The sequence below is a fragment of the Xenopus tropicalis genome, chromosome 2, assembly GCF_000004195.4.
Source record: "Xenopus tropicalis strain Nigerian chromosome 2, UCB_Xtro_10.0, whole genome shotgun sequence".
Lineage (NCBI taxonomy): Eukaryota > Metazoa > Chordata > Amphibia > Anura > Pipidae > Xenopus > Xenopus tropicalis.
The window spans coordinates 56,505,384-56,531,397 of record NC_030678.2 but is presented as its reverse complement, the minus strand read 5'-3'; the positions used below and the strand labels follow the sequence as shown (position 1 = coordinate 56,531,397).

The 26,014-nt window shown below is 37.7% G+C and overlaps 1 protein-coding gene across 9 annotated transcripts in view; it reads right to left on the bottom strand.

The window, feature by feature from the left end:
• Positions 1 to 26,014, bottom strand: part of cask (calcium/calmodulin-dependent serine protein kinase (MAGUK family)) — a 172,079-nt gene that overhangs the window by 124,224 nt on the left and 21,841 nt on the right. For all 9 annotated transcript variants that reach the window (XM_012956939.3, XM_031895959.1, XM_031895960.1 and 6 more), the window contains 1 exon segment: positions 12,567 to 12,679. In XM_012956939.3, the coding sequence (XP_012812393.1) occupies positions 12,567 to 12,679 (113 nt within the window).

Here is a 26,014-nt window from a genome sequence, read left to right as displayed (position 1 = left end):
AGGAACTGGTCAATGACATGAAGAGAGCTGGGACCACAGTTTCAAAAAATAAGTTGCATCCCAAGAACACCATCCCTACTGTGAAGCATGGGGGTGGTAACATCAAGCTTTGTGGGTGCTTTTCTGCGAAGGGGACAGGGCGACTGCACTGTACTAAGGAGAGGATGAATGGGGCCATGTATTGTGAGATTTTGAGCAACAACCTCCTTCCCCCAGTCAGAGCATTGAAGATGGGTCGTGGCTGGGTCTTCCAACATGACAATGGCCCGAAGCACACAGCCAGGATAACCAAGGAGTGGCTCCGTAAGAGGCATATCAAGGTTCTGGAGTGGCCTAGCCAGTCTTCAGACCTAAATCCAATAGAAAATCTTTCGGGGGAGCTGAAACTCCATGTTGCTCAGCGACAGCCACGAAACCTGACAGATCTAGAGATCATCTGTGTGGAGGAGTGGGTCAAAATCCCTGTTGCAGTGTGTGCAAACCTGGTCAGGAACAACGTTTGACCTCTGTAATTGTAAACAAAGGCTTCTGTACCAAATATTAACACTGATTTTCTCAGGTGTTCAAATACGTATACAAATACGTATGTGCAGCAGTGCAATACAAATACATTCTTTAAAATCATACAATATGATTTCCTGAATTTTTTTTTAAATTCTGTCTCTCACAGTGGGAATGCACCTACAATATGAATTTCAGACCCCTCCATGATTTCTAAGTGGGAGAACTTGCAAAATCGCAGAGTGTTCAAATACTTATGTTCCTCACTGTATGTACACCTGGGGTTTTCTGCGCATCTTTAACAGGATCCTAAATGGGTTTTTTTTATTTATAATTATGAGAGGACAGATGTTGGGTGAACTGTTAAGTATTGTGAAAAAAAAAAAAAAATAGGTCCACGTGTCAGATACAGTTGGATGCATCATACAACATCCAAATGAGTTTGACGCAGATGCAAAAGGAGAAGGTATGTTTAAATACAGAAAAAAAAACCTTCAGTGTATTTGTAGCCCAAGTGATAAATAATGACCACCACTTGTCACTGCAATTTCACATCACTGGCGAGGAAAGAACAAACATAATTACCCGTGAGTGATAAGTATCAGTGACAAGAACCTGACACAAAATGTGAGACACGAGACTGTAATAATTCCAAATAACATCTGACCCAGCCAAGTGGTCCTCGTCATTTTAAAGCCCATGCAAAGTGCAGTGGCTGGAAGGGGTGAATTGAGAAATTCAGCTTGAAGATAATTTATGATGAGCATTTAGATGAACATTTATTATGGATATACATATCCCTGGCTGAATGGCTTATAGCAGCAAGGTGTCTTGAATCTAGTTAGGCAACAGACCCTGAACAAATGACCTCAAAAGGTGCTTGACAGAAATCTGAAAAACTTATTGTACATCGCTGCAGAATATGTTGGCGCTTTATAAATAAAGGTTACTAATAATAATCAGTGAACTAACAAATATACAAAATCAACACAGTTCCACATGCCTGACAGTTTCACAAGTTAAATCCATAAGTCCCATCTCACAGGCCCAAAACAAAATTAACTCTACAAAAAAGGGGACCATGTTAGTGTATGGTTAACGGTGAGCTCAACAAGCACAAGCTGTAATACTTATGTGACGGCCACATTTTTAGAACACTTTTTTCAAAATGTTTTATGAAGACTTTGTAAATTAGCACACAATGCTGCAATTTTACGTTGTGCAGTCTATTCCAAAATGATCTTAGGCAAGCTAAATAATCATCATTTTTGTCTTTCTTTTCGCTGATGATAGAGTTGTGCAAAACTAAAAAAAAAAAAAAGTTTTATGCAGGATGCTGCTACATTTCAGACCAATCTCACTAAATTAAAATACCGAGCACCTAATTGGCAAATGAGGTTCAATGTTGATAGTGAAGTGTAAGGTGTTATGGTTATGCTGGGCTGTGTCATTCAGTGGCTACTAAAGCAAATAAAGTACTGTCTTGCATAAGGATGAAAACATAGTTTTGCCTCTTTATAGGTCTCTGGTAAGGTCACACCTTGTATAATGTTTTGTGCTCCAGTCCTTAAGAAGGATATTAATAAGCTGGAGAGAGTCCAGAGATGTGCAACTAAACTGGTAAAAGGGATCATAATTAAACTGAGAAAAAAGCGATCACGGTTTGGGTTGTTTTCCCTGGAGAAAAGGAACAAGAGGGGACACGACTAGTCTTTAAAAGTATATTAGAGGACATTATAGACAGATAGCAGGGGATCCTTTGCCCTAAGGAAAATGCCCCACAGGAAGATATGTCGCCTGCTATAAATCTCTGCTACCACAGGCGACTTATCTCCCCAAAAATCCATTCCACCAAGGGAATTGGCAGTGGGAAGGCCCATCCACTGCTTCAGTTTTCCAAAGTCACGCAAAGTTGCCTGCAGAAGGAAACTTAGCAGTGTGTAGGCCTTACCACCGCCTTTTATTGCTGGTAGAAATTGTTCTTCAGGGAAATTATCATGGACGACTAATCTCCCCATAGGACATTACCCTTAGAAAAGATCAGTGCACAAGGTGTCACCCCTTTACACAGGAACTAAACTTCCATTTGAAGCAGTGTAGGTAGTTCTTCACAGTGGGGGCAGTGAAACTGTGGAATGCCCTGCCATGTGATGTCATGATGGCAGATTCTATTAATACCTTACATGTAGTTGGGATGATTTCTTGAACAAGCATAATATCAAACGTATAATTAGCCTCAACTACTACAGAGAAAGAAATTAAAATTTTTTAAAATTATTTAATTACAATGGAGAAGACCTTACCATAATTTGGAGCTTTCTGGATAACAGGTTTCCATATAATGGATCCCATGTCTGTATATGTGTGTGTGTGCACTGGGGTTTGTTTGCTGGGGTTGAACTTGATAGGCTTTGGTCTTTTTCAAGCCTAATAATTAAAAAAACGTATTTTGTGTTCAGTTCAATGCACTGTACCCAATGCATGACAGTTCATTTAGAAAGAAAGAAACATTCTCTATGCAGTACTGGGGGGAAATAACATAACATATGACCTACATAATAGCAAGTATTTAAGGTATTTAATAGACAATATATTTTTTGAAATATGCAAAAATATGAGACTTACATAAAGACATAAATCCCTGAGGCCAAATCCACTGCACATAACATAAGCACTACAGGCCCTCCATTAAGGCAGGCCCACCATTACCTCAGCAAATCACATCTCTCTGCAATGAGCTGCTCTGTTTAGCATTTTCAGGCAGTAAAATGCTCTGACAGGGATGAAAAGCAACCCATGTAACATTGGCCTGAAGGTTTTATAAAAAATAGTTTTCTTGGAAGCATTTTACACACTCCATGTGTTTCACATTTGGTGCCCATGAAAGACAAGTTGCTGATTTTGTTGATCTGACACTTGGTGATAATTATGTGGGCTTCTGTGATGTGTGTGTAACCCCTGTGTAACCCTTTTAAGTACCAGAAATATTCACATTTTTGCTCTTTTAGTTTAGGGGCATTTCAGGAGTGGAAGCTAGTTTACCTAGGAAAATGTGTACTTTTATGGCGATTACTGAAAAAAAAGCTAATATTTTAAGTCTTGCACCACAAACTATGCATACGTTAAACTGTACTGTACATTGTATAAGCCCATTACCAAAAAAGTTGGGACATTGTGTAAAATATAAATAAGAACAGAATGAGTTAATGTGCAAATCATTTAAACCCTCCCATTATATCACTATTTTGCCTACATGCTTTTGGGTACAAATACCAAAACATAAAAGAAGCCTAAGGATTCATTTTCGAGTTATCAAAATGATGTGTGTAGAAACTGCAAATGTCAATAATGGTTTCTCATTTATTTACTTATTTTAAGCCTGACACTTTGGCCTTTGGAAACAACATACTGCCAGCGTTTTGTTTGGAACAAACCTTTAAGCCTTTTAAGTTCCACAAAATGATAAATAAACTAAAGTGCCACAGAGCACAGATTCTGCAGACAGGAGCAGCTTTTACAGCTGCCCATTCCCCCAGCCTTTTGAAATTTGGTAATATTTTGGCCTTATTTTTCCATTTTTGATTTGGCAGAAATTGTACTTTTCAAAAATATATGTTGTACTAGGGGAAAAAATATACTGTTACAGTACTTTTTTAGCTTTGGAATCAAAAGTAGATTTTTGTTTTAGTGCTTTGAAATTTCAACCATACTGCTGGAAGGGTTTGTTCTATAAAAGGTCAGAAATCTCCATAAAGCATACATATCAGGTATTGGTACATTCAGGAGGCTTTCCAAATCAATTAGTTTTTCGTGCATAAAATATTTTCTGGTATAAATTAGAATATCATCAACAATAGCTATATTATATCTATCTATCTATATAGCTCTGGTTCTTGCCCGTGGATTAATATAGCATTTCGATTTGCCATAACTTGACATCCTGCAGCTGTCCTCGGATTGAATCATTCCCATTCCCTATATCTATGTATAGCGCTATATCTATATGTGCTTGAGAGAGGGTCAGCACTCACAGGACTTATATAAACAAATTATTTTTATTAAAGAAGAGACTAACGTTTCACCTTTATCAAAGTGGTGAATACAACAAACACAGTGTCTAAAAAAGCACAAAGTGGAGATGACGTCATCATACGTCGCCAGAGACAGGATACCGGTGATAAACCAATAAAAAAACTGAAAACATGCAATAAAAACAAAAAAGAGAAATAATAAGTACAAGCAAGTAATCAAAAGGTCTAAGCAGCAGCTTAAACAGAAACAAAGGTATCAAAATTAACACACTACTGTAGCTAGCTGTCAGGGGTGAGCCGAGAAAGTAACATGTTCCTTTACAAAACTTGGTCAGTAAATGAAAACTTTAATAGGGCTGAAACGGGTTGCTATGGTAACTGGTTGCCTTGGTAACACTACATTTTTACACCACTCCCTATTGGGACAGTAGGGGTAAAATTTTAGTAATCAGATGTTATTCACAATAAGTTCATTTGATTACAAATCCATGTATGTGGGGTGTGAATGTACATACAAGGGACAGGTTGCTAGGTTGTCGGCATCATAGTAACCAGAGTTGAGTAGGTTAAAACGACAGTTTAATCATCAAACACACTTGTTGTAGTTCATAAAACATCGGAGTCATTATTCTCGCAGGGGATAACACATCCCTATCTAGAAAAGCAGGAGAGAATACACAGATGTGATTTCATATGAAAAGAAAGTGACATGTTGAAAGCTATCACAAATTAGAGCAGCACACCGTGAGAGAAGTAAAGATAAAATGACGGTAAATGGCTGAGGAGAGGAACCTCTGATTGAAAAGGCCAAAGAAGAGGTATTATTGGAGTGTCGCAGTGTACGGCAGAAGGTTAAGGGCACCCGTTGGAGGGTTTAAGACTCAGGTGGCTACTACACACACAGTTGTCATGGTCAGTTGGTCAATTGTTGAGGTATCTTGTCACCAGAGTATAATAGATGGTGCAAAGGATGAAAAGGATGCTGGTCCACCACCTGTCAAAACCCATACAGGAATTGGTGTGTAACCAGGGGTAAGGGACACACCACCCGTCCAAAAAAACATCCAATGGTGACGAACAGGTGTACCCAAATGTGGTTAGGGAGAGTATAATAAACCCTTTAGTGTGAGGGTACTTGCTGGTGAGTAAAAAGCGAGCAGGAAACATTGTAGACCAGACCAGAGAATTTGGGGGCCATAATTAGCCATACTGCATCATACAATGAGAAGATTATTTATATACCTCGTAGTGTTCAGGTATCCACAGAGGTCCCCTTTGCATAATGACAAGGAGAAGGGAGGTTCCTGTAGCCAGTTACCACAGAAGCTCAGGTTTTGGAACCCAAGAAGAAATAAAGTATTATACCCAGTGAGGGCTGAAGTATAGCTGTAGAACGTAGAGAGTGTAAAGGACACAAAGAACAACAGAAGGATGAGTGCTAGTGCCAGGGAAAGAGTGAAGATACAGATGTGGGGGCTATTAAATTAATAATACAGAGTGTGAGGGATACATATATTCAAACATTATATGCATGCTGTTAATAATATGGAGCATAAGAGACAAGTTCATTGAGTCCTTGTGGGCTGATAGTGTCTTACTTGTGTATCCATCTCAATTCAATTCTGAGTAACAGTTTCTCTCGGTCACCCCCTCTTGGGGGGCTAGGGACAAAATCTACGGTCATACTTCTCATGCTGGCCAGTGTGTGCTTAAGTTCTAGAAAGTGTTTGGCCACCGGTGTATACCCTTTACCAGTAGTGAGGGCTGTCCGTATTCCTGTGCCGTACAAAAATGAGACAAAGATAAATCATTTCAGGACTTTTTCCACCTTTAATGTGACCTATAAACTGTACCACTCAATTGAAAAACAAACTGAAATCTTTTAGGTGGAGGGAAGAAAACCAAAAAACCTAAAATAATGTGGTTGCATAAGTGTGCACACCCTCTTCTAACTGGGGATGTAGCTGTGTTCAGAATTAAGCAATCACATTCAAAATAATGTTAAATAGGAGTCAGCATACACCTGCCATCATTTAAAGTGCCTCTGAGTAACCCCAAATAAAGTTCAGCTGCTCTAGTTGGTCTTTCCTGACATTTTTTTAGGCGCATCCCACAGCCAAAGCCATGGTCCACAGAGAGTTTCCAAAGCATCAGAGGGATCTTATTGTTAAAAGATATCAATAAGGAGAAGGGTACAAAAGAATTTCCAAGGCATTAGATATACCATGGAACACAGTGAAGACAGTCATCATCAAGGGGAGAAAATATGGCACAACAGTGACATTACCAAGAACTGGACGTCCCTCCAAAATTGATGAAAAGACTAGGAGAAAACTGGTCAGGGAGGCTACAAAAAGGCCTACAGCAACATTAAAGGAGCAGAAGGGATATCTGGCAAGTACTGGCTGTGTGGTACATGTGACAACAATCTCCCGTATTCTTCTTATGTCTGGGCTATGGGATAGAGTGGCCAAAGCATAATGCTGCCACCACCGCCTTTTCTTCCGAAGAAAAACATCCAAGCCAGGCTAAATTTTGCAAAAACACATCTGAAGTCTCCCAAAAGCATGTGGGAAAAGGTGTTTTGGTCTGATGAAACCAAGCTTGAACTTTTTGGCCATAATTCCAAAAAATATGTTTGGTGCAAAAACAATACTGCACATCACCAAAAGAACATCATACCCACAGTGAAGCATGGTGGTGGCAGCATTATGCTTTGGGGCTGTTATTCTTCAGCTGTAACTGGGGCCTTAGTTAAGATAGAGGGAATTATGAACAGTTCCAAATACCAGTCAATATTGGCACAAAACCTTCAGGCTTCTGCTAGAAAGCTGAACATGAGGAGAAACTTCATCTTTCAGCATGACAACTACCCAAAGCATACATCCAAATCAACAAAGGAATGGCTTCACCGGAAGAAGATTAAAGTTTTGGAATGGCCCAGCGAGAGCCCAGACCTGAATCCGATTGAAAATCTGTGGGGTGATCTGAAGAGGGCTGTGCCCAGGAGATGCCCTCTCAATCTGACAGATTTGGAGTGTTTCTGCAAAGAAGAGTGGGCAAATCTTGGAAAGTCAAAATGTGCCATGCTGATAGACTCATACCCAAAAAGACCAAGTGCTGCAATAAAATCAAAAGGTGCTTCAACAAAGTATTAGTTTAAGGGTGTGCGCACTTATGCAACCACATTATTTTAGTTTTTTTGGTTTTCTTCCCTCCCCCTAAAAGATTTCAGTTTGTTTTTCAATTGAGTGGTACAGTTTATAGGTCACATTAAAGGTGGAAAAAGTTCTGAAATGATTTATCTCTGTCTCATTTTTGTACAGCACAGGAACCTGACATTTTATCAGGGGTGTGTAGACTTTTTATATCCACTGTATTATATGTAATATATATATATATATATATATATATATATATATCTCTTCCCCTCCAGGAAATGCCACTCCAGTAAAAAAAAAAAAAAAGCCCCAAAGGTTCAAAAAACATCTGGTATAGCATGAAAATGATATACAAAATACTGCTGGCACTTAATGTAAAACAGAATGTTAAACATACAAGGAATCAGTGAGTGATTTCAGATGTAATTCACAATTTTTTTTCCCCAAGAATTCAGCAATTTTTCAAATAACGTAAGAATAATTGTGGCTGTGAGAGCAAGTTGTCCCTAAAGCAATTACACTCAGTGAGTCAAAACTGAATCAGACTCAACTGCGCTGAAGTTGGTGGAAGGTTACAGGTTGCCCTGTGTTCAGGGAAGGATGCAAAGAATAGGCAAAAAGTTATTGTCAACACAAGCTCTATTCAATTCAAGCTGAAAAAGGTTATATATACTGTGCCTTTAAGTACAAATTAAGAGGGAATGCACATGTAAAAAGCCAGAGACTTCTCAATAGACTGATAACAGAGTTCTATATACTCTTGCAAGTCCACCCTACATAAAGTACAGCATCCTTTGGTTAAATAGATAATTTTGTGGCTCTATGGTGATTGGTGGGCCAATTTCATCATCATGTATTTACATAGCGCCACCAAATAATGCAGCCTTTTACATTAATTTATAACAAACAAGGCTATAAAGTAAAAATAGGATCAGAGAGCCCTGCTCACAAGAGCTAACAATCTCGCATCAAACATTTTTGTGGACCAACTGTGCTCCAGTCAGACACAGTTGTTAAGGATAAAAATAGAATACAGTACGTCACCATTGCAGTGGAGGAGTTTAAATTATACTAAAGTTAGCAATTATGGAAAGGAGAAGCAGGTCAGGTGGAGATGATTAGAATAAAGGCGGCAGAAGAGATTAACATAAAGCACCGCTGACACCACCACAAAATACAATCTTCATTGTACTTTTATAAGCGCAAATTCTTTGTAGCATAATACATGCTGAATTAACTTTATGACTTCCTAGATTCATTTTCCAGTCGTGGTTCATCACTATATTAAATGCATGTCAAGTTATATTTAAAGAAAACTATCATTGAAAAAAATCTGTATAAGAATACTACTGATCACTGGCAGCGTGGTTAATCTGATGAAACAAAGAACCAATGATGTGCTACCAAATAGGGCAGATATAATTATTTTATATTATAATTAGAATCATTTATATTGCTGGTTTATGATACAATGTATATGCTTTAAAAAACTTAAAATTATAGCCGAATGCCGTCGTGATACTACAACTTGTTTAGATGAGAACAGACTCCCTAAGGTGGATACTGCATACAAGCTAGAAATTCTACCATAAGTTGGGCTTTGATTGCATTCCTTTATATTGTCCATCTCATGCAGAGTGAAAATAATTCTATTTTACCTATAAGAATGATTTTTGGATTATAATTTCTGTGGATCACTTGTGGAATAAAGTTGTGACAAACTAGCTTATCAGAACTTTAAAGTAAGAAATAGTGAATAGAATTTGTTTAAAGACCTGGTGGCAAAATTGTGGCCCAAAGCAAATTTTGAGCTAAGGTCCAGTGCTAATTTATTATTCCTGCAGTGTATTATACACAGGCAGACAGACGATAGATAGATAGTATCGCACCAGGAACCCTTGCAGATATAAAGGGTTATTAAAATATGATTTATTCTTTTTACACAAGCTTTAACAGTTTGTGTTATTTCTGGTCCAATTAGAGGTTCAACTATTATATTAGTAATTTTTATATTCTAAAAGTTGGGTATTTTGGGTTACTCCATCTCAGCCTACTTGTATAATCTATCATGTGCTTGCTGCTAAAGCATCTCCTAGCTACACAAATATAAATAAGCCTTTCAGATGAGTGACGACCAATTCGTTGTTGTACTGAAAGTCACTGACTGAGTATACATCTAGATTTTTAAAGAAATACAGGGCTGCTTTTACTGGCCAAAAATAAAGTAGCAGCAGGCGTATGTACCAGGAAATACACAACCCAACAGAAAAACAAAAAGGTACAACTTTCTTAAAAGTATTTATTTCCCCTAAAACTACACAGTTTTACAAAATATTCAAATCCAATTATCTTTTTAAGAATACAGGTATAGTATCCGTTATCCGGAAACCAGAAAGCTCCAAATTACGGAAGGCCATCTCCCATAGACCCCAAAGTATCAAATAATTCACATTTTAAAAAAATAAATTTACTCTAATAATAAAACAATAGCTGGTATATGATTCCAAAGATATAATTAATCCTTACTGGAGGCAAAATAATCCTACTGGCTTTATTTAAAGGGTTTTATCACATCAAGTTAACTTTTAGTATTATAAAACATCCAATTCTTAGCAACCTTTCAGTTGGTGTTCATTATTTATGCTTAATAACATTTTAATTATTGACCTTCTTGCAACTCTTTCAAGCTTCCAAATGGGGGTCACTGACCCCAGTATCCCAAAAACTATTGCTCTGTGAGGCTACAATTTTATTTGTTATTGTCATTTCTTGATACTTTAAGGTGCTCTCCCATTCATATTCTAGTCTTATTAAAGCCATTTCCAGGCTGCTAGGGTAATTTGGTACCTAGCAACCAGATAGCTGTCGAAATCCAAACTGGAGAGCTGCTGAACTAAAAGCTGAAATTGAAAAACCTACAAATAAAAATGAAGACCAATTGCAAATTGTCTCAAAATATCACCCTCTACATCACACTAAGATTTAATTCAAAGGTGAAACACCCCTTTAATGTTTAAATTAATTTTAGCAAACTTAGAGATCCGAATTACAAAAGGACCCATTACAACAAGTCTTGTATCTGTAGTAGTTAAAAAAAAAAAAAAAAAAACCATAATAAAAGATAATTCTCCCAGATTTATCTACTGCACTGACTTTGGCATTGATTGTTTTATGCCTTATTATAAATCTGATAAAGAATGGTAATGAAGCTAATACTATAAGCACTTTTCTGTAATAGCCTGAGAACAAAGAAGCCCAGACATAGCAGACACATTGTTTTAATCAACATAAAGAACTGTAAAGAGATATCTTAATCTTGAAAAAAAAACATACGTTTTCAATAACCATGAAGTAAAAATGGTTAATGTTTTTAAAGAGATTTGTAAATGTTACTGCTATTGAAAGCTAGGCACATTTTTAGGCCAGAAACCACCAGTACTTTTAGTCAGGTCATAAAATAGTCAACAGGAAGGTCAGGTTGCAGTGCTTCTCTTCTAGCTAAAATATGCTGGTGGGGAGTGCACTCAAGGAGGATATTTTGGCCATATATATTCTTCACAGTTATAGAAGACTTGTGGTATTTACTAAAATATGTTTACATATTTCTTATGAGCCTGAGCCACAGGCAGGCATCTCCCAGGTAGATGTACAGGATCCACTAGTTAAGTAGTAAAAAAAAAAAAAAAAAATACTTTATAATTAATCACCATCCCAATTCCAGGTAATTTCCAAAGACATCAGCAACATAACATGAGGCTTTTATTTTATTCTTAATTATTATTGTTTATATTGTTATTATATTGTTAGAAGGGGCAGTCCTTTTTACCAAATTATCTAAATAAACAGGACTTTATCAATTATTTAACTAAAAAAATATATACAGGTATGGGATCAGTTATCTGGAAACCCATTATCCAGAAAGTTTCCAAACTACAGAAAGGCTTCTCCCTTAGACTCCATTATAAGCAAATAATTCTAATTTTTGAAAATGATTTCCCTTTTCTCTGTAATAATAAAACAGTACCTTGTACTTGATCCCAGGCCCTGAGCATTCTGTATAAAAGGTCCCATACCTGTATATGTCTTTTGTTATTTCTTGCACTAAACAGGAAAATGAAACTACATTTACTTTTGCCCTCCCTGTTGTCCTAAGAAGGGGAGATGTTGATAAAACAAACTACTAATACACAGATCTGCCCTCTATATAAATGAGCGGTTTGTTATCTCACAGCTGACCATAAAATTTGCCCACCTAGTGCTAGGCCAAATCAGGATGTAGGTAGAGGAGAAAGAATGCACATGAAAAATAAAGGAGGATAGATATGAAGGAAGGATATAGAATAGAGGCACTGGATTTCTTACATCCAGAGAAATTAAGTATCTGTAAAAAAAATTGAAAGAATTCAAACACCCAAGAAGGACAGAATTCAAACACCCAAAACAGAAAGTCAGGGGGTGGACCTAATATATAGTGTCCTAATCTTAGCGAAGAGGGCACCCCATATATGTTCTTGGGAGCAATGTATTGTACCTTGGGTGCCCACATTTTTTTCAAAAAGATCTCCAGTTTATCTAGTGCTATGCATTAGTGATGTGCGAGTAAGGAAACCTGACCCTAACCCACAAAATGCTGCTACTGTAGGACCCACATCCAACTCATACCCACTTCTGCTGCTACATATGCTACTTCTGCGTGCATCTCTGGTTACAAGACAGAAAGCAGAGGAGGAGTATACTTCCCCAGTCTGACCTGCACCCAAGCTAAAACTATGATGGTCGCCCATATTTCAACCCAAACCCACCCACTTTGAGTGTAACAATGGCAAGTGGAAGATGAAAGAAACAAAAGTCCCAGTGCTGCTTTAGAAATTACCTTCTGTGCTTAAACCTGGGCTTGATGTAAACTTTGCAACATCGACGATTTTTACTGCAAACTGCTGTCCAGTTTCTCTGTTGATACATCTTCGGACAACACTAAATGGACCCCTGTAAAAGATAGTCATATACATAAGTTAGTATTTTTTATTTTATTTTTTAAAACGTTTTTATATCTATCAAGTGTTATTAATATTTTTGACAGCTCTATTTACTTGTTCTTTCTGGGTGCACTGCAAGATGAACAACCATGGAAACTTTATAAATACAGTCAATGAAAATGTCTGTACTAAGACTGAAATAATAAAGTTATTCTTTACTACCCCCCCCCCCCTTAGTTTGTTTCTACAGAAAGAGTCTATGTTTTTAAATAACTCAGTATTAGATTATTAGGGGCACATTTACTAAGCAATTTTGAAAAAAAAAATAATTTTTTTTTATTGTATTTTTTTTTTTTTAATTCTAGATATTTTTGAGATTTACAAATGAGTTCTTGCCAGTACTCGTTTGTTCTATTTTTTTTTTGTGTGGAAATTTTCCCGTTTTTGTAACTTTTTTTGGGCAAAAAAGATTTAATCTGCCGAGTACCATTTTGATTCCTATGGAGGCTTAGAATAAGTAGAGGAGCAGAATAGTCAGCGACAGCCTGTCCTTGACACATTTTCAAGGGAAAGTTAATACCATCATTGTTTTCTATTTAACACATTTTTATCATTGTTTTCTATTTCATCTCATTTCAAGTGAAACTTAAATACATTATTGATTTCCAAGAATCAGTGCCAATGCTCCTAAAATGGTGCAAAAACTGGAACAATTCCTGTTTGGGAAAAATTTATGAAAACAAAAGTCTGTTTAAACTCAAATTTTTTGAGTTTTAACAATACTTTTGGCTCGGACTTAAACTCGAAATTTTCATACGACCGTCAGCAGCATTATTGTGACATTTTATAATTATAACAATGATAGAGTTTCATTCAAATTTATAGCATGTCGAGTTGATACAACTTTCAAGGTCAGAAAAAAACAACTTCTAGTAAATCAGCCCCTAAGTCATATTTCGAGATGATGGTTTTACAAAATGTTTGCTTTTATGTCAGTTCTGCTTCATTGCAATGAAAAGCACTGGAAATGAAGGAACTCAATTTCACGTTTCTGTAATGCAAAGTGCAAGAAACTACAAAAACCACACATTTGTTTTAAAGATTAAATCAACAGGTGAAAAGTATGCAGAATATATGATCATGTTGAACATGTGTATTTTTCCCCCTTGGGGGATAGTAACACTAAAATATGCAAAACACGTAATATATTTACAGATGATTTACTAGCTTCACTAAAAAAAAAAATAGATGAGTAAGAAATGACTTTTATTCTATAGGTCGTATGAAACTGAACCTCCTGCTCAGCAACACTAGGGGCCAATTTATCAAATAACAGTTTGCATGTTTCTTTCACGATTCAGGAAAAAATGGAGCAAAAAACAAGAACACAAATATACTCAAGAATATTATTCTTAACCAAAAATAGTCAGTATTTATTAAAGAAAAAAATCTACAAAAAGTCACCAGAAAATCTCAGCAAGTATAAACTGTTAAGTCAATGAGTATCTAATGACTTTATTTTCCCAGTTTATTAAAAGTCAAGGTAAATTAATGAAATAATGTGATTCTCGCCAGCATGCAACAAAACACATGCAGTAATATGCAGTCACTTTTTTTGTTCTTAATTAAGCTTTGTAAGCATTGTAAAGAAAAGTCACACAAGTTTTGTAGTGGTTATTTTTCTCACATTTATATGTTTATTATTATTATTTTCAGTTTGTGTTACTTTAACATAGTGGTTCTCAACCTTCCTAATGCCGCGAGCCTTTAAGAAGAAGTGACTTCTGTTATATTTTTAATGAGTCAGGGTCAGCCATACAGAAAGAGCTACAACAAAATACTGATTAAAACGGCAATTAAACCCTTCATACTAATTTTAAATTAAAGGTACTGTAACATCAAAAACTTAAAATGTATTAAAGTAATTAAAATATAACGTACTGGTGTCCTACACTGATACACTGTCCTACAAGTGTTTCATCAGAAAGACTACTAAGTTTAAAGGCTGCTGTATAGCCATGGGGGCAACCAGTCAAGCTAGTAAAAAAAAAAAAGAAAAGGCACAGGTTACACAGCAGATAACATATATGCTCTTTAAAACACCACTGAATTCTACATCTGTTATCTGCTATGTAACCAGCGGCATTTAGGGCAAAGATACACGGTGTGATTTGTTACCAAAACTCAGTAGAAGCAACTAGTAGCAGAAATTTTGAAGTCACGGGTTACTATCTGAGTCACTACTACTAAACCCACGTAGTTAGTGCCATGTCTCCATCCTTATCCCTTTTCAATTTGAATAGCATTCCCCCATGGCTACACAGCAGCTTTGTTTATATAAACTATAGTGGTGCTTCTGGACCAAACATACCAGTTTTACCAGTGCAGGGCAAAAGTATATAATATTATAATTATTTAGATGCAAAATGCAATCATTTTTTTGGTGTTACTCTTCCTTTAAAGAGGACCTGTCACCTTAAGAAATAATTCTAAATTATATTGTGTTTGTCAAGCAAATTATATAAATTATTTAAATCTCATTTTCTTCACAATTGCAGCAAGCAGGCAGGCACCATTTTGTGGACACTGTTATCAAAGTAGGCATTTTTAAAAAAAATTATTTTGGGTTTCATGTTTAATTTCAAAAGGGCTTTTATTATACAGTTTTATGTCCGGGTGACAGGTCTACTTTAATGTATATTGTGTAGTTGATCAGTCACTATGCAAAAAAAAAAAAAAAAAAAAAAGGTTGTTGAATACCCCCCTTTAATGTTGCCTGAGCTGCCAGCTGGGTGAAGAGCAATTCGATCACAGTTTGTGCTATATCTCTTTTCATAGCTAGAGAGAGGCATAGCAAACTATACAGATTACATCATAACCTGTACTAAGCACACCAACAGGATTAATTTAGGATATAGCAGCCCATCAATTGTTGTACTTTACACACTTCTGTAATAAAAATCACCATATTTTAAAGCCCAAGGAAAAAAAAATGTTTAAACTAATGTGCAGATATGGTGAATATATTACAGCTGTAATACCATAATTGCATGTATGTAACATAGGAATACATTTATTTTCTACAAAGGTTACTTGTAAATCGAAGATTCTTTCTGCTTTTCAATTTAGTCTGGTACAGCAGAACCTTCATTCAATATATTTAACTACCTGTTTCAGTTTTCAAGGACTCTAAAATAATACAGGTGCAGGTGTTGTTCTGTTTTGCTCTTATAAAATAAAGGGACATGACAAGATGGCACATGTAAAGCTGCATAGAATAAATGACAATAAGAAGAGGAACGGCAAGTAAAACATGGAGGTATACATCAACGGAACAAATAGGTGGCTGTCAGCAAGTATGAAAGGGGGGGAGCAGAAAATGTGTTATAAGTAAAAGAAAACTAGAACACCAGACCTGTAAAGTAAACATTGACAGTACCATGGGGAAATTACTGATGCATAGTAGTGCAGTGTATAACAATTGTGCTGGGTCTTAGGTTCAATTACAGCAAGGGCAGCATCTGCAAAGAAAGAGTATGTTCTCCCCATGCTTGTGTGGGTTCCCTTCTGGCACTACAGTTTCCTCTCACAGAAAGGTTAATTTGGCACCTGATAAAACTGACAGTTGTAAGCTCGTGCTTGCTACTAAGAGCAGGGTAGAGTAGGTCGCATCCACATCTAGGGAGAGGGAAAAGATTTGCGCATGCACATTTAGTTAAGCGGTGCCATGGTGGACTAACTTAAATATCTGACATGGCGGGCGCAATAGTTGATAAACAGCGCTTAGAACAATCGGCAAGTGCTCAGAAAATACTTGCTTTATGGGGGGGGGGGGTCGCATTTTAAACCTTTCCTTCTCCTTTAAAAGGAGTGGTTTACCTTCACTTTAACTTTTATTATACTATAGAATGACCAATTCTGAGCAACTTTTAAATTGGTCTTCGTTATTTCTTATAGGTTTTTTGTTTTTTTTAATTATTTACCTTCTTCTTCAAACTCTTTGCAGCTTTCATATGACCTATGATATCACTGACCCAGTCAGCCAAAAACGATTGCTCTGTGAGGCTACAGTTTTATTGTTATTGCTACTTTTTATAAGTTTTTTTCCTATTCAGTCTCTCTCCTATTCATATATTAAATAAACCACTCCCTAGATCAGTGCTGTCCAACTTCTGTTGTACCGAGGGCCGGAATTTTTCCGACCTACGTGGTGGAGGGCCGATAATGGAAGCCAGTTTTGACCACTCCCCTTTTTGAAACCGCACCCACTTGAAACCACACCCATGTTATCACATGACCATACCCATATTAATGGTTGTAGTACAGCAAAAACCTGCCATACTCTGCCTGCCCTACCCTGCCTGTGTGTGCCATACTCTGCCTTCCCTACCCTGCCTGTGTGTGCCATACTCTGCCTTCCCTACCCTGCCTGTGTGTGCCATACTCTGCCTTCCCTACCCTGCCTGTGTGTGCCATACTCTGCCTTCCCTACCCTGCCTGTGTGTGCCATACTCTGCCTGCCCTACCCTGCCTGTGTGTGCCATACTCTGCCTGCCCTACCCTGCCTGTGTGTGCCATACTCTGCCTGCCCTACCCTGCCTGTGTGTGCCATACTCTGCCTTCCCTACCCTGCCTGTGTGCCATACTTGGCTGGTTTGTGCAATACTTGGCCTGTGTGTGCCATACTCTGCCTTCCCCTACCCTGTGTGTGCCATACTCTGCCTTCCCCTACCCTGTGTGTGCCATACTCTGCCTTCCCCTACCCTGTGTGTGCCATACTCTGCCTTCCCCTACCCTGTGTGTGCCATACTCTGCCTTCCCCTACCCTGTGTGTGCCATACTCTGCCTTCCCTAACTGTGTTTGCCATTCTTGGCTGGTTTGTGCCATACTTGGCCTGTGTTTGCCATACTCTGCCTTCCCTACCCTGCCTGTGTGTGCCATACTCTGCTTGCCCTATGATGCCTGTGTGTATGGCACACACAGGCAGCCTACAGTGACACAATGCTGGCACTGCTCCTACAGTCTGCACAATAACTATATATTAAAAAGCTTTTTAATTGCAGTACCACCTCAGTATATGTTCTTTTTGTAGTGTGCAGGGATTATTTGTGGGTTTCTACTGCTCCTGAGGTGTGAACAGGGGAACAATGGGGGTGATTACAGCCTGAGCCTGAGGTGTGAACACTGCAGGGGGTGAACAATGCAGAGATTAAAAGGTGTGAACAACACAGGGGATTACATATTTAAACAATACAGCCTGATTACAGCCTGAATCTGAGGTGAGAACCATGCAGGGGGGCAGTTAATCACAGTACTGATACCATTTAAGCTTACACAAGAGTAAGCCATCAAAGCAGCCAGACAGGTGGGGGGCCACACAGAGGGGGGTCGCGGGCCGCATGCGGCCCGCGGGCCGCCAGTTGGACAGCACTGCCCTAGATGGTAAGGTAATTTGGCCCTAGCAACCATATAGCTGTTATAACTCCAAACTAGAGAGTTGTGAACAATTATTGAAATAAAAACTACAAATAAAAAATGAAGACCAATTGCAAATTGTCGCAGTATATTACTCTCTACATTATACTAAAAGTTAAACCCCTTTAACAACCTTGAAAAAGTTTCCCCAGAAGATAACTCCAGACTTGCAGCTTCCAGGGTGATGCCAGTGCCACATGGGGTGGATTCTCAGCCTGCAGATAAACACAGGCCAAGAATCCACTTACACTCAAAATAGCTTATTGTTATTCCTACCCTAAAGCCCCTAAGTCAGGCACACAGAGAGGGATTTGGGGCTCAACTGCTCACTTATGCCTGTGATTTTGTAAGTCCACACTCTGATATAGGCATATGTCACATTAGCTTAGATCAAACCTTATATTTATTTCTATTCTTTAATATACCACAGACTTTGGTATATTAAATAGAACAATGTGATTCTCACTGGCATATGACTTTTTTCAACAAAAAATACAAAATTCTGTCATATGCAAGTTTCATTGCCCTTCTCTTTTTTTTGTCTCTTTTTTCCTCAACTTCAAGAATTAGTAAATAGGTCTCCCGATGTGCATAACATAGCCGTGTCAAATGGGCACACTTTCATAATTAAGGCAAATTTATCCAGAACTCTGAGGTGACTTCTAATATTCTAAAACGGGGTACCGTTTAGCACCGTTTAGATATAATAATTTACAGGATATTATTGGCTCTTGCGTATTATAAAAAATATTATATCCCAGCAGACTCTACAGGTCTTTTGGAATCTCTGCAAATGTATACCTCCACAAGGGATGTCCAAGTAGCAGCGTTTTAGCAGTGGCATAAGGATTTTTACTTAAAGTATCTGTTTATGATACCCTACAGTGTTGTGACAGGGACCACAGTCTGTAATCTCCACTGGGGCAGGAACTGATGTGAATAATGTGCAATCTCTGTTAAGTGCTGCAGTAATATAAAATTCTAGATGATGAAAAAAAATAAGTTCAATACTGTAAAACCATTTTTTTTTAATTTTAAAAAGATGCACACAAATTAATATAAGCATGATCCATACAGGATCTTTCCAGCATCTGTTTCAAAAGTACAAGGTAGTAAATGCTGAATTATAAATAAGTCACTTAAATTGGCTGTTAAGTTCATTGTTGTGCATCAGATTTATGCAGAAAGCATATTTGAGACTATTGCTAGCAATCGCCTTGAAAACATGAAAAACAGATGGGTTTTTAAGAACTAATGTAAAATGCAAGTAACATGCACATCGATAAAACATGAGTCTAGCAGATATTGCTTCCCAATTAGTGTAAAATATTGCTCTTAATGTCTGAATTAGAAAAGCAACAAGGATCTGGACCAATTTGCTGCCTGTTTTGCTCATTACACAAGCTCCTGCAGTTTTTGGGGTATACCTTACGTGTTAAAGTGTGCATCCAAATAATAAAACATCAAAAAATTCTTGGGAACAGTGTAAAGGTCAGTTAAATTAACAGTGAATATTTGCACCATTTTAAAAATTAAAAGCCAATTTTATATTTCTACTTATGTTCTGCCAAATTAGCCCTATCTATGAGTGCTATTGTATTCAACAAACAATCTCATCCATTGAAACTTTGACCTTTAAAAATAAAACAAGAAAAGAAGGTGGTAGCTTAAGTCATTGCTTGTACTTTGGAAATACTTTAAATTTTTTTTTTCTAGGTTTTCTTACTTAAAGTGTTATAAAAATAATTAAATATAATTTACTGTTGCCCTGCACCTATAAAACTGGTGTGCTTCAAAAGGCCACCTTAGTTTATATAAATAAGCTGTTTACATTACTGGTTCTTTGAAAAAAGTGAACAAGGGTTAAATAATTAATTAAATAAGGTAAACAAGGCTTAGGGAATTGCTATGGACTACACCACAATGAACTGCCTGCATTGTAACACCATGCACCTCTTTAGTATAAAAAAGCAACCTATTGCATACCTACCTAGGATCCCATTTTCTGAGGGTAAGTCCTGCATCACAGTCTTTAAAAATTCTTAATTCTTGACTAAGAAAGCTAGTCGGATGACTGGTGAAATGTCTTCAAGAAAAACACAGCAAGTCCAGTTGATATGACTTATTACTACAGATATGGCAGGGTGTGCCTCCACTACTGCCATGCCCTATCTTTCAAACTCATTAGCAGGTTTTATCACCTGACAAGAAAGCAGGCACATGCAGTAACACCAGAAGCTTGTTGCCCTAGAATCTAGGGCCTAGATCAGGGATTCCTAACCTTTTATACCGGTGTGCCACTTTCAAATGAAAAAGATCAAATGCTGACAATCATTGGATTAGAAAACCTGGAAAAGGCTATGAAGGCCTAAAAATTCAACCTTACATTGTCTGACACGTTTGGTATCACTCACCTCAGTCACTAACAAATACATAAAACATTATGTCTTTGTTATTTTTGAGAAAAACATGAAAGAAGTCTTATGTCACTTGTTATTTCTTTGCTGAGCAACACCAATTGAGTTATTTGGCACGAAGGACAAGCAATCTGAAACATGCATGTCAAATGAGCCGACAGGTGATGCTGGGATTTGTAGTTAAACAATAACTTTAGGGCACCAACTTGCACATTCCCATAAAACTACAATTTGCCTTTTGTATTGCTTATGAATAAGAGCGATAAGTTGTTTTTCTGTTTGTCACACAGTAGTCACTCTTTATATGTATGAAAGCTAAGCAATAGAGTGTATGGCCATTTCTTAAAGGGGAACTATCATGAAAATTAAATTGTCTAATTGGATAGATATGATGATAACAATAATATTCTCAAATATATTGTTTTAACAAAAATGCTTACTTTTTCAAATAAAAGAAACAGTATTACAGACCTTTCTCTGAGAGCCAGGTCTAGCAATTGCTGAGTGGGAGTGGCAACACCTTGCTGTGATGTCACAAAATCAGTAGCAATGTCCCGCCCTCCCCTATGCTGAATGCAAAGCATCCTTCCAACTGCTACATGCCCTCTTTCAAACTAAGGCTGTTATCCATTTACACGCAAATCTGTGGATCTTATTAGCAGATCTAAACACTGTCCAGGAAAAAATAGACAAAAGAGAACATGGTACATAGTAAAATATATACATGTATAGGAAGCAAAGTGTATGCATTCAGAACTATTGCTTGCACTGCAGTATATGTAATATTTGGTGATATTTGTCATCTTTAATATACTAAATTCATTATAATACACAATTTTGTGCTCATTTGTGCCATTCCATTTCTGTAGCAAGATATAGGCTTTTAAATGTCTAAAAAATATAAATAAATCATATTTTTGTTAATATAAACAGATATATCCAAGGCTTTGCACAAAAACAACGGATTTGGTATCCTGTGTCTCCTGAATGCCTATACCAAATATGTATATTGTACATATATATATATTCTATGGAGATTTTTGACTTGCATAGAGCAAATATTCCCAGCAGTGCACTACTGAATTTGTAAAGCACCACTCCAGAAACCTGCATACTTTAGATTTTGAGCCAAAAAGTTCAGTAATGGTAGGTTTACCCCAGAAAATCATGCATTTTTGGAAGGTACATATTCCGACAAATCTAAACTAGGCAAAGACCCTCGAGCTACCAAACTGCAAATCTTTCCTAAATGTAGTATCTTTTTATGGCTTTTCTAAGGGCGAGGTCAGACGAAGCGTATCTCTGATTCCCTCAGCCATGCACTTTTCTGCCTGGCTGAGAGAAGCGGATCCGCTTCCGTACGCCTGCACTGAAGGCTATGGTTACTGCCCGGAGGTTGGCCTGGAAAACGCGAAAGCGAACATTTTTCAGGCCAAACCTCCAGTATGCTGTGCTTTGTGTGTGCACACGGAGGCACACAGAGCGGCATAAGGAAGTGGATCCACTTCTCTCAGGCAGAAAAGCGCAGGACTGAGAAAAGCGGAGATACGCTTAGACCCCCTAACAGTACAAAGAGGGGGATAGGGTGTGCGCAAAAGAAGAAAAAACTAAAAAGACTAACTTTGGAAAATGTGTGTAAATGTGTGTGTGCAAAAATGTGTGTTGCCTGGTTGTAGAGCAAGAGGGGCACTGCCCACTCTGCTGTTTTGTGGTCAGTCGTGTTGCAGGACCAACAACACTCTGAAGTCTGCACCAGGCACAAAAGCTGCCAGTGCAGAGAGAAACCTCTAACTGCACGTGTAGGAGCTATATGCTTGGCAGGAAAAGGGGTTAATGGTAATTGTAGAAACACTATTACTATTATGATTAAGAAAAGCTTTATAAAAGTGCCAAAAATGCTTATTTTTGGTTGCAGAGATTAAAATGAGTATATCACAAGTCCTGTGATATTTTTGCCTGAAAAATTTAATATCCTGTAATTAGCTTGGGTGTCACGTAGGGTTGCAACCTCACACCTTTAGTACTGGCCATATATTGAATCCTCATCCGGCATGGATAGTTAGCAATTAAGTTAGTAAACAGATTTATGTGCAGTCATGCAGCACGCATCTAAATTAATCGTAACTATTTTTTGGCGCAAAAATTCCCACAGACTCCCATGGTTACAAAAAAAAGTCACCACAAAAACCGGCCATTGAGTGCAATGCGTTTCATGATTTTTTTCCTTTTCTTAAATATTGCAGCAAAACGGGACTGGCTCACTCATCACTACTAATTAGCCATTAGCAGGATGTGGATTCAATATGTGGCCGGTATAAGACTAATGCCACGCGTATCGTATGGTATATATTTTCAGCAAGCCAAAAAACGCCCCCTACATGTGCCTGCACCCGAATGAATAGAATACGCTCTGGTGCAGGCACATGTAGCCGATATCCGCATAAAAACGCAAGAAAATGTTAAGTCTCGTTTTTATGTGGATATTGTCTACATGTGCCTGCACCCGAGCGTATTCCATTCATTCGGGTGCAGGCACATGTAGGGGGCGTTTTTTAAGCGTATGGAGTGTATTTTCGGCAAGCATTTTTCAGCTTGCCGAAAATATGTGCCATAGGCTACGTGTGACATAAGCCTTAAATTTTAGTGTCATGTGGAAGTCAAAGGTTGGTGTGATTCTTAATTTTATGCAAGCAAATCTCATTTGTCTGTGAGTGGACTGGGGGCACATAATTATTGGTCACTAATACTCATTGATTTGAAAATGTTATGTTGTAAAAGCATTGGTGGTGTTTCAACAACCAAAGAACTATAACTCACTGCATGCACCCAAAAATAGCTCTTATGCACTTTTATTAAGTATATTTTAATCATAACAGTAAGTCTATTTTTCAAGAAAAAAAGCTATATTCTGCTTTTCCAGTATTTAAACAACACTATATGGTGTTAGTTTCTTTGCTATCTCCTTCTTGACCATGATGAGTAGTGCTGTGGCTTGAAAAGCTCTTTTCTACTTCCCACCTAAATACACAAATCTCCTGCTTTGACCCACCTACTCCAGCCCAGAAATTACATGCAGAAACGCAGTGCTCTGTAGTGAATTGGCATAAAAGATATCCTTCTCCGTTCCCCCACCGTCATAAATAACTCCTTCTCTCCCCTTGTTTAAATCCTCCCCCCACAGAAAGACAGTATCAGTGCCTGCCTGTGTCTCCCTTCGCTATACACTTTCACTTTTAAATAATGCTTTGAGACTCTCAGGCACCGGCTGTACAGGGGGAGGGTTTGAAGGGAGAGATCAGGAGATATGTGCGAACGGGGAACGGAGAAGGAAATCTTTGCAGCCACTTCAATACCAATGTTACTTTTTCACATACCTGGGGGGGGGGAGTTGAAGAAGATAGCAGGAAATGTGTGTGTTTAGAGAGGAAAGCCTTTCCAGCCGCCCCACTACCTACGCTGATTTTAAAGGGATGTCATGTGAAAGTTACTGGGCATTCAGTAAAACGATCATGATTGACAGCAGAACAACCAATGAGAGTAAGGTCAGACTTGATATGCAAATTAACCCGACTCCGACTTCAGAGCTGGCCGGAGGCCAGTTTGTAGAGGAGTAGCTTACTGTGGGACCACTATAAATACTGAAATATTTTAAAAACTGTATAAATTGTGTAATGCATTATATTTAGGAACTTTAATAATTTGATATAATTATTCATTTAAAGAATTATTAATTTCGCGATAGTTCCCCTTTAAGAAAACATGGACTAGCTTCAGACAGGGTAATAATTCATTATCATTTTTCTTATTTTTACTTTGTTTCCAAACAGGAAACATACAGGAATCTATGTGCCTGTACACATACAGTTGCCTGTGCAGAGGTCTGTAATATTGCTGCAATTGATGTATCACTGATATGGAGGAAGTCGCTTTTGTTACACCTGTATCTGGCTATAGAATTAAGGTTTGTATCTGTGTGTGTAAATAGCAGGAGGGTGACTGGCAGCTGATCTAAGCCTGCTGGTAAGCAGCACAAAACCCAAATGCAAAAGAGACTAAAGTGCTGAGTATATTTGGATATAAAGGATATAAGCAATAAGCTGCTTTACTGTAGTATGTACAAATGCAGCTTCATCAGCACCCAGCTCTGCCCGGCTCCATTCCTTAACTTCCCCTCTGCACATGTTTGCTGTTGAAGGGTGTGGCCTTATGACATGCCACAGCAAATCAGCTTTCACTCTGCTCTGTCACTCACACATTTCTGCATCACTGACACAGATCATGGAGCCAGAGATTCTGAAGGGTGGTGGGATGGGAGGCTTCGTCAATAATTAGCCATAACTTTGTAATGGCGCAAAATTTTTAAAAGCTAGAAATTGTCAAAATTTATAATAAAAATATCATGATTTTCATGATTATTTCCCTTTTAACTTCTGTGACCCCAGTGCCTTATATGCCACAAGATTTATGTACCTTCATGAAGATACATAAAGACTATTAAAGGTGGCTTTATTTCTTTTTTCATTGTAATACTATTTAGAGCTACTGACATGACATTTAATTATGCTGAAGGTGTGCAATTAAAAAAAAATTATATTTATATATATATATATATATATATATATATATATATATATATATATATATATAAAAATATATAATAATAATCATTATTAAACCGACGTTTCAGATACCAATCTAAAACATTCAGACTAAAATTGTAGAATAAAGTCCGGAAATGCATTGCAGGTCATCCAAAGATTTTATCGGACACATAATACATGCTCAGATTTTATAGTTATTGGAACTGAATTTTCTGACCTGTTCAGTTGACTAAACGACCAATCACCAGAGAACAAAAATTATCTGGAGCCCAAACATGGTCTGAAATTTCATACAATTATACTGGTACGTTTATGGCCATCTCAACTTTCACCCCAAGATAAATACACTTCTAAAAATACCATAGAAGTAAATAGAAAGTGGGTGATTTTTTATCTCCCATTTTGATAAATCTGCCCCTAGGTGTTTAGACTGAAAAACTTTGAACTAAAGAATACACCTCAATATACCCTAGTCCAAGGGACCTGTAATCCACATTCAAATGAAAAAAGTGTTGGGGAGCAACACAAAGCATGAAAAAAGTTCCTGGGGGTGCTAAATAAGGGCTATAATTGGCTATTTGGTAGCCCTTATGTGGACGGGCAGCCTACAGGGGACTGTTTGGCTTTACACTGGGTTTTTAAGCAAACAAAACTTGCCTCCTAATTCAAAAAATAAGCATCTGCTGTGAGGCCACTGGGAGCAACATCCAAGGGGTTGGGGAGCAACTGCCCTAGTCCCTCCTGCAATAGCCCATTTGCACTGTCTTCTGCATCTGTCTGTTGAATGCATTATGTGCACTCATACAAGTGAGTAGTGCTGAGAGAATTTTTTCAGGTGGATTTGCTGTGAA